The 17,809-nt window shown below is 43.9% G+C and overlaps 1 protein-coding gene across 4 annotated transcripts; it reads right to left on the bottom strand.

The window, feature by feature from the left end:
• Positions 1 to 1,180: 1,180 nt before the first annotated feature.
• Positions 1,181 to 17,696, bottom strand: LOC127006983 (protein unc-93 homolog A-like). 4 transcript variants are annotated; one of them, XM_050877460.1, is made up of 10 exons: positions 17,516 to 17,696; positions 13,586 to 13,730; positions 12,285 to 12,394; positions 8,770 to 9,004; positions 8,164 to 8,407; positions 7,929 to 8,052; positions 7,453 to 7,681; positions 6,692 to 6,857; positions 6,223 to 6,490; positions 1,181 to 5,855 (listed from the first exon to the last, which is right to left on the bottom strand). In XM_050877460.1, the coding sequence occupies exons 3-10, from the start codon at positions 12,340 to 12,342 to the stop codon at positions 5,581 to 5,583; spliced, it is 1,599 nt and encodes a 532-aa protein (XP_050733417.1). In that variant the 5' UTR covers positions 12,343 to 12,394; positions 13,586 to 13,730; positions 17,516 to 17,696; the 3' UTR covers positions 1,181 to 5,580. The 4 variants fall into 4 exon arrangements, with proteins under 4 accessions (XP_050733417.1, XP_050733387.1, XP_050733407.1 ...); XM_050877430.1 differs by having other exon boundaries at positions 12,276 to 12,394; positions 17,516 to 17,695; XM_050877450.1 differs by having other exon boundaries at positions 12,276 to 12,394; positions 17,622 to 17,641.
• Positions 17,697 to 17,809: the final 113 nt, after the last annotated feature.

The following is a 17,809-nucleotide window of genomic DNA, read 5'->3' as shown; positions in this document are numbered from 1 at the left end:
CTCCAGTCTGCAGCGTCCTGGAGAGCGGATTACATTTCCACACTTTTCATCAAACTAAGTGTGTGTCGCTGCACCGGGCGTGGAGCCATGGAAGATATAGCCACGAGCTAGGTGTGGGTGAGGCAGCGATGGAAAGGGATGCGGCGAGGTGACAAAATAACACTCGTGAGTACTGGTGGCGGGGGCTTCACACAAGGGTTAGGTTTTCAGTGTTTAATGCAAGCTGAGTGTGCGGGGCGACATGACCTCCGGTGAACGGTAAAAATGGCACAGGTAAAAGTGGCACAGGTAAAAATGGCACAGGTAAAAATGGCACAGGTAAAAATGGCACAGGTAAAAGTGGCACAGGTAAAAATGGCACAGGTAAAAATGGCACAGGTAAAAGTGGTACAGGTAAAAATGGCACAGGTAAAAATGGCACAGGTAAAAATGGCACAGGTAAAAGTGGCACAGGTAAAAATGGCACAGGTAAAAGTGGTACAGGTAAAAATGGCACAGGTAAAAATGGCACAGGTAAAAATGGCACAGGTAAAAATGGTACAGGTAAAAATGGTACAGGTAAAAATGGCACAGGTAAAAATGGTACAGGTAAAAGTGGCACAGGTAAAAATGGCACAGGTAAAAATGGCACAGGTAAAAATGGTACAGGTAAAAATGGTACAAGCAAAAATGGCACAGGTAAAAATGGTACAAGCAAAAATGGCACAGGTAAAAATGGTACAAGCAAAAATGGTACAGGTAAAAATGGTACAAGCAAAAATGGTACAGGTAAAAATGGTACAAGCAAAAATGGCACAGGTAAAAATGGTACAAGCAAAAATGGTACAGGTAAAAATGGCACAGCAGGGATGAAAAAAAGAGATGTATTTAGACATACTAGAATGAAGGAGGAGGAAAACGGGCAGGACTGGTGAGACATGGATAGGTTACAAAAGGTGTCAAGAAATAGTTTATTTGTAATGTCTTTACCTGCAGAGGAAGTTCGAGGTTGAACACTACATGTCCGGGAAGAAGAAGAAGAAGAAGAAAAAGACCAACACCCAGAAGACCTTTGGAGTCCTGGACCTTTTGAACACCCTCAACCTCTTTGCGGCAAGACACTCATCATAACCCACATAATGTAAGTTGTGTTCTTCCATCCTGTCGTGTTGCCTCTAATTTTCCATACACTATCTATTTATTTTTATTTTTTTACAACAAAGGAGATGGCTCAAGGGCAACAAAAAGTGTAAAAAAAAAAAAAAATAGCTCTCTACTCACCACTCCAACAAGAGACAAAAGTAAAGAGTGGCCAAAAGAGAGGTCAATTTCGGGTGGAGAGGTGTCTTGATGCTCTCTTCTTGAAAGAGGTCAAGTCATAGGCAGGAGGAAATGCAGACGAAGGAAGGCTGTTCCAGAGTTTACCACTGTAAGGGACGATAGAGTGAAGATGCTGGTTAGCTCTTGCATAAGGGATTTGGACAGTATAGGGATGAGCTAGAGTAGAAAGTCGAGTGCAGTGGGGCCACGAGAGGTGGGGAGGCATGCAGTTAGCAAGTTCCGAAGAGCAGTCAGCATGGAAATATCGATAGAAGATAGAAAGAGAGGCAACATGGCGGCGGAATTTAAGAGGTAGAAGACTGTCAGTAAGAGAAGGGGAGTTGATGAGACGAAGACCCTTTGACTCTTTTCTGTCCAAGATAGCTATGTGAGTGGAGCTCCCCCACACATGTGATGCATACTCCATACATCATATGTCTGAGAAGATGTATTCATAATGACTTTCTTTTTAGATGTGACAATTTTATATGGTAGACTGCCTTCCCCTATTCTTTATTGTTAGGAATTAAGGGTTGTTTAGGGAGTCTTGGTAATCCAATAGCGAGGAAGCATTATTGATAACTGCCGCGGGCTCGAACCAATGGTTCAACAAAGCTCTGAAAGGAATGAGTTAACTTCCTAACTCACCCGCGAGCAGTCAGCTGTTAGCCTTTGTGCCGAAAGCAGTCTCAGCTCAGCAACCGGCGAGTCCACATCTCCTTTCTTCACTCGGCAGCAGCTCACATTAACTACAACTAGCTACTACCAAAGGCCGGCCTCACCTCAGCCGACCGGGTTCAGACCACTAAATCTAAAATCCCCCTCTACATCTGAGCTAAGTGACCCGCTGGTTATATATCCTTGATCTTTGGGGCCCTGAGGTATGGGCTAGGAGCTGGTGGGCGCTTAGCAGGGTAATCATTCTTCATAATTATGAGGTGAGTTGGTGGGTGAGTTCAGCCTTAACGTATTGCACTAAAATAGCAATATAATGCCAGTCACCACTGCCTCACTCTGCCTCAGGCTCACCATCAATTCTGTCTACAGTGACCTGTCCTACCATGTCCCAGTGTTGGGAGGGGATGCCCAACTCAACTTCTTCGTGGCGGTGGTTCCTATGCTGGCCATGTACCTCCTGGGACCTGTCCTGGAGTACTGGCACTTCTGCTGGACACTTACCGTAGCTTCTTAATGGTGGTGGGCAGCTGCAGTGCATGCATTGCCATGGTGGTCTTTGAGGAAGGTATGTGGAGGGGATTTTGTGTTGCCACTTTGGTCAGTCTAAAAGGTGGAGGGTTTGATGTGTATCTGTTGAGGAGGTACTGAAAGCTGTCTAGTTGTATAGTTACCTGTGCACCTGGTGGTATAGGAGAAGCTCCTGGTGGTGGTAAATCTCTGGGCTAGTGATGGATGGAGCACAACAGAAAACAATAAAACAGTCATACTAAATAGTGATAGCCTTTAGTCCCAAACAATCATTACTGGAAAGGGACCAACTTGTGGCTATAACTACATTGGTGGGCACGAGTATTGACAGGTATTCATGCAGGATTTTAGGCTCATATCAAAGAAAAATATTCTCTATTAGTCACAAGACTTATTGCTTGTATTCAGAAACATTCCAGTGGCAAAGTCCACCAGTTTGATGAGGTTCCCATATAAGTTACATTTTTTTCATGGGTGGTCTCATGACCTTAGTGATAGTGTTACAAGGTATGTATCATGAATGTAAAGAACACTTCATGATAACATGACTTCCCTTCACTGGGGCCTTGAAAAATGTTAGTATTGATAACCCAAAGCATCTGAGAATATGGGTGTTTGTATACAATGTGTTGAAAGTTGAATTCAAGCGAGACATTTAACAAGGAAGGAAGGGAGGTGAACTGCAATAAAGGGTAAATCCATGAAACTTGTACTCTTCATAGCTATGGCAGTCCCTTCCAGCAACTCCTCAAGAATAATGGTTATGATATAGCATCCATGTCAGCCACATCAATCCCTCCTTTAACCTAGACTAGACTATGGTATGTTTTCACTTACAGGGGATAAAAGAATGCAATTATGTATACTTTCTACATCAACACATTGACAACTCGAAAGCTTTAGACCAAGTCTGGCACAAATTGTTGTCTCTGTCTTATCTATCTTTCTTTGTGTCTGTTCGGTGTGTCTTTGCTTGTCTGTCTGTCTGTCTCTGTATGGGTCTGTGTGTCTTTGCTTGTATGTCTGTATGTGTCTGTGTCCTTGTTTTGTCTGACTGTGTGTTTATCTGTCTATGTCTCTGTCTCTTGAGTTATCTTCCTTGCTGGCTGAATGTGACTATGTGTCGTGCTTTAAATCTATTTGTTTGTCTGTCTGTTTATCCAGTTAACTGTCTACATTTCTAGCAGTCCAATGATAATTTTGCAGTGTTGTGTGTGTTGGTCAGGCAGCTCATCCACATGTTTGGCTCTTAGATCTTCCATTAGTAAGGTAGAAGCTGTGGCACTCTTCCTGTCAGCACGCTTTTGTCCATACACGCCTAGGTCTGTCTTCCCTACCTGGCAGCCTTCCACCCTTTATTTGAGGTACACTAAAGCTCTCAGTCATACTGATATATTAAAAGTCAGATGTTGTAGTAGGTTATGATGATATGTTTTTATGTATGTATTTCTGTTTATCTCCCCTTTTTCTGTATTTTTCTCTCTCTGTTTCCTCTTTTTATGTATCTCATTGACTCACTCTTGTCTGTCTGTTTTTCTTTGTATTTCTGTCTGTATTTCTCAGTATCAGTCTCTATACTTTCTGCATTTGATTATGTGTCTGTCTTTCTGTCTCTTAGCTGTTTGTTTCTCAGTCTGTTTGTGTTTACACTTGTTCATCAGTCCGTCTGTCTGCCTCTCCTCTACATTCTCCTCTTTATCATATTCACCTGGCATGTGGAAGTGTAGCAAATCAAATTTTCCAGAGGGTGGTGTGCCAGTCTGCCAGCCCAACCTGATGTCTGTCCCTGGGAACTCCATCATCAAAATAGAAGCTGCAGCACCCCTCCTGTCTCTCCTATTGGCAATCTGTCTATGTACATCTTGATCATCTCAGCCCAAAGCTCTTCTGCCTTCAAAGGTATTCAGAATCTGCAATTTTTTTTGGTGGAAATTCTCTTACCAGATATAGGGCCTATAGTAATAAGTATTAGTAATAGCAATAGTCTTTTAGTTATTATAGGGGGTTGAGTCAAGTGTCAGGATGGGATGGACAAAGCAATGAAAGCATGTGTGGGAGACTTGATATGGGCATAACAGCGAAGGATTTGGATTGTGAAGTGGCTGAATGGGTGAATCATGTGCTCTGAGATAGTTTGGACATATGACAAGACTGAAAAAGAATTATTTAGTGAAGAAAATGTATGAGGGCAGGAATAAGGGAGGGGTTGTCAGGGAGAGACCACCAGTGAAATGGATTAATAGAGTGGAGGAGTACTGAAGAGAGAAAGAGGGGATAGGTAAGGGATTGAATGTAGATTCGAACCCGCGTTGTCCCGTACGCGGTGAATGACTTTAGAAAGACAAGAAAGAAAAGCTATTGGACAGTAGTTTAAGGATTAGAGCAATCACCCCTCTTAGGCACAGGCTGCTTGTAGCTTTACTTCCAGCAGGAAGGAAAGGTAAATGTTGAAAGGCAGAGACGAAAGAGATTGGCCAGGTAGGATGTCAGCACAGAAGCACAGTTTTTAAAGTTGATGAGCATAAGATGCTGATGAGATTGAAGCACACCTTGGGCTTCATATCTCTTATTGCAGTGTATGCCCCTACTTAGATGTATGAGCTTAAGGAGAAAAAAATGTTCTATGCCACGCACAACTCTACAGTACTCGTCATTAAAATTGTTTCGCTCCACCTCTGAAGTGTAATGTAACATAGACATGTATTTCATCCAAAGGAATTTATTGATCTTACAAGTAGTACTTTGTGGGCTTCCTTTTATGCTTTCTACTCTCCTCCCAACAAGCAAGAAGGCTGTCTATGGGTGCCATGAGATGCTGTGGGGCAAAGCTTCATTAAAGGTGGCAGAGTGCAGCTCTTAGCTTTGGTACAGTTTAACAGTCATGGCTGTGCAACTCGCATAATCTGATCAGCCACAAATCCTCGTTGACATGAAATATATTGAGGGAAGAAACTTATTTACTAAATAAGTGTTAGCTCACATTGCTTGGTAATTATTTCAAATTGAAAGACGTATTCGGACATTGTCACATATTTTGTAATTCTTAGCTTTATTGATTATGCAGGGAATGAAGAACTATTTGAATGGAACCTCCATGACCATAAGGAGCTTATCGATGGGCAGTACCTTTCCATTGCTATCTTTCTTTAGGCCTCCCATCCTCTCAATGACCTCGATTCCGAGGTAGCCAGTGATGCCCAAAACAACGAGCACCAGAAGTATGACGATCTTTGAGCTGATGCAGAGAAAAGTGCTGCAGACGAAGGCAATGATGAAGCCCAGAGACTCCCACAGGCGGTAGTTACTAAAGGCAGCCTCGGACATCCCAGGGAAGATTACACCGTAGAACGCTGAGGAAGATTGCAGTGTTTTGGTTAACCTGAGAGAATCATTGTCAAAACTACTCCACATGCATGTGATTGTTTCTGCAAGGTTTGTGGCAGTTTTGTGCTAAGGTTTCATGATTATAGAGTGTAAAAACATGAGTTGAATTGATCTGTTCACAGTAGGGCTAAGGGAAGGCAGTGGCTGAGTGGTCAATGTGCAGGTGTGGTGTCCTGGAAGACCCCAGTTCAAGTCCTGCATGCCGTTACAAGCTGACAATTTTCAGTCAGCCCTGAGTGGCCTTAGACCACTTGGCCTAATACTAAAGCTACAGATATGAAGACTACCCCTTTGTAATTTACTCCGTGGACAAAGTGTGAAGGTACAGCTCACCATTGATCTGTGTCTGCCAGACTGCGTCAGCCACTCCCCACAGGCCAGCGAGCACAAAGAAGATGACCATGTCGTCAGGGTGAGGCCGCCAGTAGATGAGGGCTATGATGATGCCGATGTTGATGAGTGCTCCCATTATAAAGATAGGCACGCGACCCACCACCTTCACCAGAGGGCTAAAGGTGATGGAGCAGATGGCGTCACACACCCCGTAGCAGATCATCACGTAGCCCACCATGTGCACGCCTAGCCCGCAAGATACATATGCCTGAAAAAAAGTCGATGTTAAGTCTGATTTGTCGTATTTTGTTCGAGTACTGCATGGGTGGTGCACCTTTAAGAGATAACATACTCGGCTACATATAGGAAGTACACTGCCTCGCCCACCACATATACAAATATGTCTGCTCTGTTCATGCCTTACACAAATATAGCAGCTAAGCAGGTAAAGGTATCAATGTGTGCTTACGGCAGTGTAGTCAGACTGGAAGAAGCCCTGCTCCACACCCGACCATATGGTGAGGGGGATGATGAGCAGCTGGTACGGGTGACGCATGTGGTTGAAGGTGGCGATGAGAAGCTGTAAGTTTGATTTGCTTTCAAGAGCAAAAGCCTCGTCTTTGGTCCCAAAGAACCTGAGGAACAATGTTATATGGTTACGTAGAAGTAAATTGGGACTAGCATTTATTTACTAAATTTCTATTTATACAGTGTGAATGTTTTTTGTTGCATCTGTATTGATATATATTTCTTATTAAAGGATTTATGTTTTTGTTGTCATCAGTGGTTATAATTATCCTTACTCCAACTACACATAATTTTATATGATGCAGCCATATATGAGGTGTGCAAAGCTCCATTATCTTTTATATTTAAGGTAGTGCCTATCGTCAGTGCAGTGGTCATTCATTTCTTCAGCAATTCTTCTTCTTCTTCTTCCTGGCCTTAATCCCTAATGCGGTCGACTGCTCTTCTATCTCATCGCCAGTAGCTTCTGTCTTCAGCATCCTCTTCCCGACTGCCTCATGTCTCTCTCAATTCCATCTCTCCACCTGATCCTCTGTCTTCTCCTCATTCTTCTCCCCTCCACCTGACTCCTCCATGCATCCTGATCACGTGACCATACCACCTCGACAGCAATTACATAATATAATTTTCTTTGTTATTATGAGAGTATGCTCAGCAGCTGCTACCATAAGTAAAACTAAATTGGGTGCAGAAAGAGGTTACCTAGTGAGAGGGTCGACAAATAGTACGATGATGAGCGAGGACAGGAGCGCGAAGATCAGGTAGATGCTTGCCATGGTGTACCTCTGCCAGTCTGGGATGACATTAGTACTGTTAGTGGAGATGGTGCTGTTTGCATCTGTGCTTGGCGAGTCCGCAAGACAGAAAGAGTAACCGCACTTTCCAAGCTCCTCTTCTGTCTTGTTCTGTTCAGGAACACCCGCTGACAACACTGCAGATGAAAGACTGTGTGAAGATGTTTGGGTCTGTATGATCATTAACAGCCAAACTGATCCAACTGAGCCAAACAAATAGGATTATGAGACTCTGATAGGGAAAAAGAAAGCTGCATTTTTTACTATGGGGCTGCTAACAGATTGGATTATCTAAACAATTTCAGCTGAAAAATAATGGATTACTTTTCTCATGCTACCCACAGAATTCATTTTTGAGTGAAAATCCTGAGTGAGAGGCATTACCAGTGGAGGAGATGAGATTGCCCCACACTTGCGTCGACTGGAAGAAGAGAAAGAAGATGCCAAAGTATCGAGTGACAACTACTTCTTGGTTTTGGTCTGCCAGTTCTGCGTACCTGGACCCCACCTGCAGGGTAAGGAAATGCTTGACTTAAACACTTTTTACATGTAACACCAAAAATATGAGGCACCATTGATAAGTATATGAGCCTGTCACAGTGCTTCATCTCCGGCATACCTTCGTTAAGTAGGTACATTTTGCTGACCACAGAGGTGCTGCCGCTAGTCCCAGGATGATGGCAGTGGGAACCAGTGTCCCTAGCGTCGGATAGAATTGTGCAGCGATGTATGTAGAGTACGCAAGCATGCACAGCACCATTGTGTACTTAGTTTTTAGTAACTTGATGAGAAGTGAAGGAACAAAGCAGCAAGACACAACCAGCGCCACGTAGATAATGGTAAGTGACACTGTGCCATCTGTTCTGATATGAAAAAAATAGAGAAAAGTAATTAGTCAAGGGAATATTGCATGAAATCATTGTGCTATGCAAATAAATTTTAATTCAGCAAAATGATTTGTTGAAATGTAACTGGAAATTATTGTAATACAATATATATGCATTTTATTTATCTTGAATAATAATGAATTAATCATAATATATACACACACACACACACACACACACACACACACACACACACACACACACACACACACACACACACACACACACACACACACACACACACACACACACACACACACACACACACACACACACACACACACACATGAAGCTAGACAACATCCCTCCACCCAATTTCAGACTAATCCATTTCTTACTTGTTGATGGACGACTGTAGGTTGGCCATGGAGTTGAAGGCGGTGAAGAGGAAAGTGAAGGCGAGGGATATAACAAATACATTTTTCATGATGGTGCGTCGCTGTCCCGGGTCATCTGCAGCCGGTGGTGGTGGTCTGCCATTGCTAGACTCCTTCTCCCTCGCCTCACCATTCTTCAGCACCACTGCATTGCCGAGTTCCACCTTTTCAAAGGGCGCTGAAGTCTCTGTTTCTCCTGTTGAGGGTGAGTACATGAATTGGTTATGTTTTGCTTTATTTATGTTTTCATGGGTAAGGAAGAGTGCTGATAATTTGGCCACTTTTTAAGCATTTTTAAGAAAAAAAAGTTGTATCAGCAGTGAAATTTTGTTGGTCTCGAAAGGTTCCTTCATCATTTTGCTCTTAATTTGTTAGTATTACACCTGTATGTAGATATTTTCAGTTTTTGTCAGGTGATGAAACACATGTTTCAAATTTTTTCAGTTATTAGTAGTAGATGATGAAACACAAGCTTCTAAATTGTCTGAGCCATCCTCTCCTGTGATGTTGGTTCAGTCAGGAAGGTGGGATGGTATGGACACTCTTATTATTATTATTATTATTATTATTATTTTTATTTATTTATTATTTTTTTTTTTTTACATCTCAGCCTATAGCGCCGGTAGGCTTTCTTCAGGGGCCTGGTGTTCGGCCCAAGCCCGTCATGGTGCAGGCAATTTTTTTATAGTGGTGGCAGCTATGCTTGGCCGATGCTGCCCCCCAGAACTCATTTTTTATTCACTTGGACGGTTTCTTCTAAAGTCCAGGATGATGGGTGGTCTTCAGGACAGCATGTGGATAGTCTTAGGCCACTCGATGGTGACTGAAAAATCCCAGGTGGTAGCGTGGGAATTCGAATCGACGTTGTCCATGGCGTGATGAATGCGGTGCCCGCACGCTAACCACTCAGCCACCGCTTACCCCAATTTGAGTTTGTCTTAACCCGTACAGCGTCAGATACATACTACGGTTGTTCAATATTCATATGGATGGTGTTATGAGAGCAATGAAGGGCAAAGTTGGGGAAGTTGGAGTAAAAATGTACGCTGAGGGAAGGAAGTGGGTGCTGAATTCAATCTTCTTTGCTGATGACACAGTGCTCATTGCTGAAAATGAAAGTGACTTACAAAATTTGGTTAGTGTTTTTGATAGTGTATGTGTAGTGCAGCGACTATGCCTGATGAACAAGCCTCCTATAACCCACTTAGCCAGTAGGGTACCTCTTTGGCCGACTTGGTAAGGAGTGGCTTTCCTGTCACGTTGGTTGTGGGTTCAATCCCAGGCAGCCAGCGAATACCCTCACCTTGTCTTGATTAATTTCTTGTGTGTTTCGATACACGCAGAGGACGTGTAGGAAAATAGAAAAAGAGAAAATTAACTCCCAGGGCATGACATATGTAAAAGAAGAAAGCTGAAAGTAAATGTCAATAAAAGTAAAGTGATGGTTTGTGAGTGGAGTAGGTGAGGTCGTGGATTTTGTATGCCCATATAGAGTGGGAATTGAATGTGAAAAAGAATGTAAAATAATTTTGAATGGTGAAGAAATGGAGGAGGTTAGTGGGTTTAAGTACCTTGAATCAGTTATGTGTAAGCATGGTGGTACGGAGGGAGAGACAAGAGAAAGGGCATTGCAAGGAAGAAGGGTGGTAGGGTCTTTGGGACATATCATGGCAGAAGTGTGAGCATGGAGGTAAAGATCAATTTGAGAAATACAATAATAGTACCAACCCTCACATATGCAAGCAAAACATGGGCCTGGAATGAAAGTCAGAGGCCTAGAGTGCAGGCAGTGGAAATGAGTTATTGGAGGAGTGCATGTGGTGTGAGTAGAATGGATGGAATGAGTAATGAAAGTGTGTATGAGTGTTTTGGAATGTGTCACAGGGGTGAAGGGAAGTAGTGTGGAGTGGTAGACGAAGTGAAGCGACAGACTTTAAAGTGGTTTGGACACATGGAGCGAATGGAGGAGAGTAAGATGACCAGGAGGGTGTATGTGAGTGAGATAGAGGGAGAGAATGTTAGAGGATGACCTCCAGTGAAATGGAGGGATAGGGTGCAGGAGTACGTTGGGGAGAGGGGTGAAAGATCCTTGAGAAACTTTGAGCAGGCAAGGAGGGAGTGTATGAATAGAGAAAGATGGAAGCTCTTCTGCCGTGGCTATGCCCTGGTGGGAGCTCCTAGGAGCAGGTGTCGATGGGATGATGATGATCTCCTGTGCTGTGCCTTACTTTGAAGAATAGAAAACAACATGACCTGAACTTTACAGATGGCTTTGAGGGTACAAGTTCAAATTGTTGTACTTGGTAAGAAGGCTAGCCACAAGGAAATTTGAAAGTCCAACATATTCTAATACTTTCACCCACTTGTGGTCCTCTCTGTCTTCCCTCTTAAAATTGTTTCCTCCTCCTCCTCCCCCTCTTCCTCCTCCTCTACCTCCCCCAATGGGCACAGCACATGGAGTTTTCACGTGGAAAAGACCCAAACTCCATGTGCTCTGCCCAATGGGGCCTCCTTCTCCTCCTCCTTGCTGTGTCAGGAGTGAGTTGAATACCAAAGCACTTTCATCTGCTCTGGTAGATAAATGTAGATGTGTAGATAAATGATAAAGTCATTTCTTCCACTTCATGTCAGTATTTAGCATGAAGTCTTCTTTCTACCACTTAATGTCAGTATTTCAATAATTTCCAATATTTAAATCAATGGTTCCCAAACTAGGGGCCATGGTCCCCTGGGGGCCATAATCTGAGACTATGTAGAGATAAAACCAAAGGAGTTTAGCGGGTAGGCAGCCAGTGGAGGGAACTTAAAGGTTCAGTACAGGTTTGTGCAATGCCTTGCTGCCAGGCACATGAGTAATACGTCCCCCCCCCCTTTTTTTTTGTTTGTTTGTGTAATTACTTCATTTTATCTGGCTGGGGTGGCATCAACGGGATGTAAAATTAAAAACAGGACAATGTATTACTCAACTGTTTTCTTAAAAGTAAATCACAATTCCTGGATGAGGCATGACTTTCGCGATCTTTTGACCTCTGGTGACCTTGTAGGACAACCAATCTCTTTGCTAATGCTTGAACACGTCCCATTCTCTTCCTGTCCAAGAAGTAAAGATTCAGCACTGGTCTCTCGTAAAGCTAACAACAAATGCTGATATTTATTGGAGAGCATATACAGTACGCACGGCACCCTCGCCGATCCTTTATTGTTCCCTTTCCGTACGTAGCCTTGTTAAATAATTAAGCCATAAAAGCAATTTTATTATCTTAAGTGTAACGAAAACTAATACGCATGTGTGCTGGAGAGAGAGAGAGAGAGAGAGAGAGAGAGAGAGAGAGAGAGAGATTTACATGGGTTTACATAGATATTCAGACCACACACCCTATCAGCTGTCCACAAACCTAAGTGAAATTATATTAATCGAGAGAGTGGGAGAGAGAAAAAAAAATAAAGCAAAACATAAAAATCCTTACGGTTATGACCTTCGGTGTGGGAGAAGGCTGGGTTGTGGACACCGTTGAAATCTGTGTTGTCCGCCATGCTGCTGGAAATTCCTTCCTCGTGCTTGCTTTTTTTATTGCGAGGACTGGTTCTGGGAAGAGGGGGGTGGAGAAAAGGTGGAGGGTTCAGGGAGGCTGTGTAGCACGGGTGACTGAAGAAAAGACGGAAAAGAGTTTGGAACGATCTAACAGCGTTGACTGATAAAAGGGAGACGGTGAGGCATAGCAGGATGGAGGGTTGATGATGAGGGTGCAAAAGACGAAACACGAACGATAGGGAAAGGAATAGACGTGGGAGGATTAGAAAGAAATACTGTTGAGTGGTTAGGGAGGAAAGAGGGTGAGGCAGAGACCGACGTAGGAGACCAGAACGAGGATACTAACAATTTAGACCTGAGCCGGAAATGTCACAGCAGGAAACAAAAGTCCTTATTCTTAAACGTATCCGCTCCTCAGTTCCTCGTGAAAATCTGGGGTTCGAGTAATGCTGAAAGTATGCCTGGTGGGGTACGGGAATAGTGATAGCATTTTAGGGATCGGACGGTGTATATATATATGGGAGGAGGACTGAGGAAAGAGGAAGGGAAAGTGGGAGGGAGACGGGAGTTAAATAGAGGTGGGTGATGTGAGGATATGGATGGAGAAATCAGGGTGGGTGTGATGCACAATATACGGAGAAAATATTTACATTGATATTCAGAGCACACAGACCCCTTCTACTTTAGTAAATATTAAATGGAAGTGAAGGGAAAGGAGGGACGGATAAGAAAAATGTGAAAATGCTGTGATGGAAAGATTCAAGAAGTGCGAGTCTCGGATGTCGGTTCTTGACCAACAACTTTTTGGAGGGTCAATGAAGGACGAACTTAGGAGTAAGGAGGAAAGGAGACATGAAAGAATGGATATACTGTGAAGGAAGTGTGTGAAGGGGAATGTAATAGAGAGTTATGAGGGATTAAATTATTGAAGAAAGAGGATAAAAGGAAGAATGTAACGGAGACGTGGCAGAGGAAGGGCTGGGCCGTGTTACCTTAGGCCAGCTCTCATGACCTGATTAATGCTGAGGCCTGTCGTCGCCGTGTTGATGGAGTGACATAATTACGTTACCAACACACACACACACACACACACATCACTGCATATTTATCATCCCCTTATGGTCCTAACTTCCCAAAGCATATAGATAAACATTATTATGTACACACACACAATAAAAACAACTACAAAAAACAAAAGCAATGCCTGACAGTTCCCACCCGTCACACACCACGCGCATTCCTTACCTCTCCGTGTATCAGGACTGGTGGGCGATCAAGAGACGAGAGGACAATAACTCAAGGCAAGAGACTGCTGTTCCGCTACACACTTGTTTTCCTATTCCCATCCGGTCCACATTGTAGCTTCAGGAAAACATCCTCCGGGGAAGTCCTGTCGGAAAGTGGAGTCAAATGTCACAACGGAGGGTGAGCGAAGAGAAGAGGGAATAATACGACCGTTCTGACACAACGCAAATGAGCCTCACATTAACTCTCATACATGAACAACTCCTTTTTCCCTCCGCATACTAACCTTCGCTTCTTTGAAAACACATAGGTATGACCACATTTTTATATACAAAGAGGTATACACATCCATCTACTCGTGTCTTTATCTAACGTTTGCCGTCCCATTCCCACCCACACTCTCTTTTCTCTCCGCTCACACAAAAGCACAGCTAAAAAGAAATAATTACATCGGCTCGTCTTTTGGTCTAATGTTTTGAACCCCATTCGCACTTGTACCTCACATTATTACCTTTAATACATGCACAACCTCACTCTTCATCTCGCCTTTATTTTTTAGTACACAAACAAACGCATTTTATGATACGAAAAAGGGCATGTTTGTTTACTCGTCTTTCTAGCTTTTTGTCTTCAGATTTCGTTTTACGTTGATGGTAAGAACAGTTCTCCCGTGCAAACTAACCTTGATATTTCTGTACAAACAATGATATGCACATCTATTTACAGAGGGAAACTTTATTTATGTCTGCTCGTCGGTCTGCCTGTCAATCTACCCAGCAGCCAGAGAGCCGTCAAATCATACAGAAGGTCCTTTGATCCTTAATCCTTAATGTTCTCATCCGGTTTGGTCAACATGTTGATTGCCCACGCTACGTCCTGTTCCTCTGGCTGCCTGGCTGTGTGTGTGTGTGTGTGTGTGAGAGAGAGAGAGAGAGAGAGAGAGAGAGAGAGAGTAATAATAATAATAATAATAATAATAATAATAATAATAATAATAAGGCTTAAAAGGCTTGGCAGCCGTTAGGCTGAAAATTTCCAGATACTGAATCTAAAAGCTAATTCAAGACTATAATAATAAAAAAAAGTGAGAAGGGGGGGATGATTTGGGAGGGTAGGGGGATGCTACACACACACACACACACACACACACACACACACACACACACACACACACACACACACACACACACGCACACGCACTAAGCCGGAATCCTTCCGCTGACAAGGAGTGGTTACTGTCCCCCCTTGATGGGGGGGGGGGTTGAGGTTCTGGCAATACCCACAGATCGACTATAATGAGCATGAGCTTACTCTTGTCGGGAGGGTACTTGCTTGCGTTTGCGAGTCCAACTTGTGATCAGGCCGGGGTGAATTACACACACTTTGGGCACTATTGCCGGCACTGCACTCCGTTTGTAGCGGTCGGTACGCAGCGCACTGATGGAGGTTGGTTTGTTGTGATGACCTGAACGGGTGGGGGGAGGCGGGTCGAGTGGCAGGAGGTGGCGGTGGCGAGGGTGGTGCATTAAGTTGATGTCAAATTTACCGAGGTACACCGTCCTCTTGCAGACTCCTACGTTCTTATGTTCTTATGTTCTCTCTAGTTGGCGCTGCTGGGTCTTGTTGATGGAGGGAGCCCAGCAAGCAGGAGATGCGTAGAGGAGTCTGATGAAGATGAAGGTGGTGTACAGGTCTTTGAGCGTCCTTTTGGGGGCTCCCAGTGCTTTCATGCGCCTCAACATGAAAAGTTTGTAGGAAGCCACCCTGATGATGGTGGTGACGTGCTTGCCCCAGCTTAGCTTATTGTCCAAGGTAACTCCAAGTAGTTTGGTGGATTGAACGCCCTGCAGCTGGAGAGGCCCAACCTTCAGGGCTGGCGGTGGGATGGCAGTGGTGGTGGTGTGGAAATGCATCACCACCGTCTTGTTGGTGTTGATGGTGACGTGACGTGTGTGTGTGTGTGTGTGTGTGTGTGTGTGTGTGTGTGTGTGTGTGTGTGTGTGTGTGTGTGTGTGTTTTGTTTGTAAATCTCTCTCTCTCTCTCTCTCTCTCTCTCTCTCTCTCTCTCTCTCTCTCTCTCTCTCTCTCTCTCTCTCTCTCTCTCTCTCTCTCTCTCTCTCTCTCTCTCTCTCTCTCTCTCTCTCTCTCTCTCTCTCTCTCTCTCTCTCTCTCTCTCTCTCTCTCTCTCTCTCTCTCTCTCTCTCTCTCTCTCTCTCTCTCTCTCTCTCTCTCTCTCTTACTGACGCACAACTTGGGTGCTATAACCTTCATGGTGTGTGTATGCATGCGCGCGCGCGCGCATGCATACACACACACACACACACACACACACACACACACACACACACACACACACACACACGGAGCATGTCAGTCTCTTTGGTCACACAGGTGTGGAAACTCGTGCATAAGCGCGCTCGTGCTCTGAGTAGCTTGAGTTTTTCTTCGTAGCGCTCATGCACACGGCTGTAGTTAAAATTATTAGAGCCAGACAAGCAGAGGACACGGGACTTTTTGTGTGTTGTCAGTGTGCTCATGTACTCACGACTTAGCCAGTTGATTTTTTTTAATACAACTAACTACTTATCCTGCTTACATAATTTACCATGAAGATATTTTGCCATTGGATGGATAGATTAGGTTGTGCGTAGACACTCAGTGCAGCGCACCTGTGGTCTGTCAGGTGTTTGGTGTGTGGAGGTGTCGGCGCCCGCTAGTGTCGCCGCCCTCCGTGGATGATTCAGTGTTGAAGGAAAACCCGTTGCCTCACTGCGACACACTTTGTACATTTTCCGTTTACGACAGTCAGAATGAAGAGGAAATGCTGACTGTTTGCACTGTGGTGCTTTGTTCTAATTCTTTTCACACGTCTTTTCTTACAGCGTTCTACTGTATAGCAGTTAGTTTTTTAATATTTTTAAAAGCTTGAACTTTTACCTTATACCGGTCATTTTGCTAGTTTTTTGTGTGTACTCTTGCATTCTGATATCCTACTACGTTTACTTATTATGTTACTTAAGTCTATATGAAATGAAAAATTATTATTATTCAACTTTCCATTCGTTAATCCCCATTCACACTGTGCCGACTCTGGGTCACGACAACGCACAACTCTAATTTAGGGGTCTGCGTGCTGGAGCGGCGTTCGAGAAGACGCTGGTTCACGTCCCGCCAGCCGCGACAAACAAGCTGATAATTTTTCAGTCACCGCCGAGTGGTCGACTACCCACATGCTGTCCTGATGACCACCCATCAACCCGGACTCTAGATTCTCTCGAAAATGAGGATCGAAGATGAGCTCCGTGGGGCAGCATGAGCCAAGCAAGATAGAGACTATAAAATGCCTGCCTATAGGGGCGTAACTCACGGGGGACGTGTCCTCCCCCAAAGTTTGAGTTAGGAGGGACACAGTATACTCTGTCCCCCCCAAAAAACTAATAAATATTATGGTTAAATATTACCCTCTTACGAAGAGAGAGCAAGGAAAATTGAATTGTAACCCATATATATATATATATATATATATATATATATATATATATATATATATATATATATATATATCTATATATATATATATACTTATGCTATATGCAGATGCTTAATGTTTAACCACCCATATTATATAGTTTACCACCCATAATAGGCCTCATAGTGCTCCTAAAAGAGCTCAAATTTCAATTTTTTCTCTGGGGGGGCTCACCCCAGACCCCCAGACCCCCCAGCTGAACAGGCTTGCTGCGCTCGCTACCCACCCCATTGTCCCTCCCAACTTTTTGTAACTAGTTACGCCCTTGCCTGCCTGCGCCGTAACGGGCTGTGGCCGACCAACATTCCGCACCAAGAAAGCATAACGGGGCCATAGGCCAAAACGTAAAACACACACACACACACACACACACACACACACACACACACACACACACTTACCTTTAGCACGTTGAAATTGTCTATAATCTCATTCGTAGTTGTTTAAGGTTTGATAGCAGTTCACTCAGTTTAACATTGCCCCCCCGACCAGAGCAGCTTCACTCACCGAGACACCAGCACACACAGAAGCACATGAACACACACGTACACACTCTAAGCCTCCCGAACTTACAAGTGGTTCACCTCGACTTTCTCCCTCACCTTCAGATCGACTCGTGCACACACGTGAAACGTTGCCGTCGTTGCCAGATGAAAAATTCAACGCACCGCCAACGAAGGTGAAAGGATTCTGCA

This window comes from Eriocheir sinensis, chromosome 3 (assembly GCF_024679095.1).
Source record: "Eriocheir sinensis breed Jianghai 21 chromosome 3, ASM2467909v1, whole genome shotgun sequence".
NCBI lineage: Eukaryota > Metazoa > Arthropoda > Malacostraca > Decapoda > Varunidae > Eriocheir > Eriocheir sinensis.
Note: the sequence above shows the minus strand (reverse complement) of the source record. Positions and strands in the feature narration are given on the sequence as shown.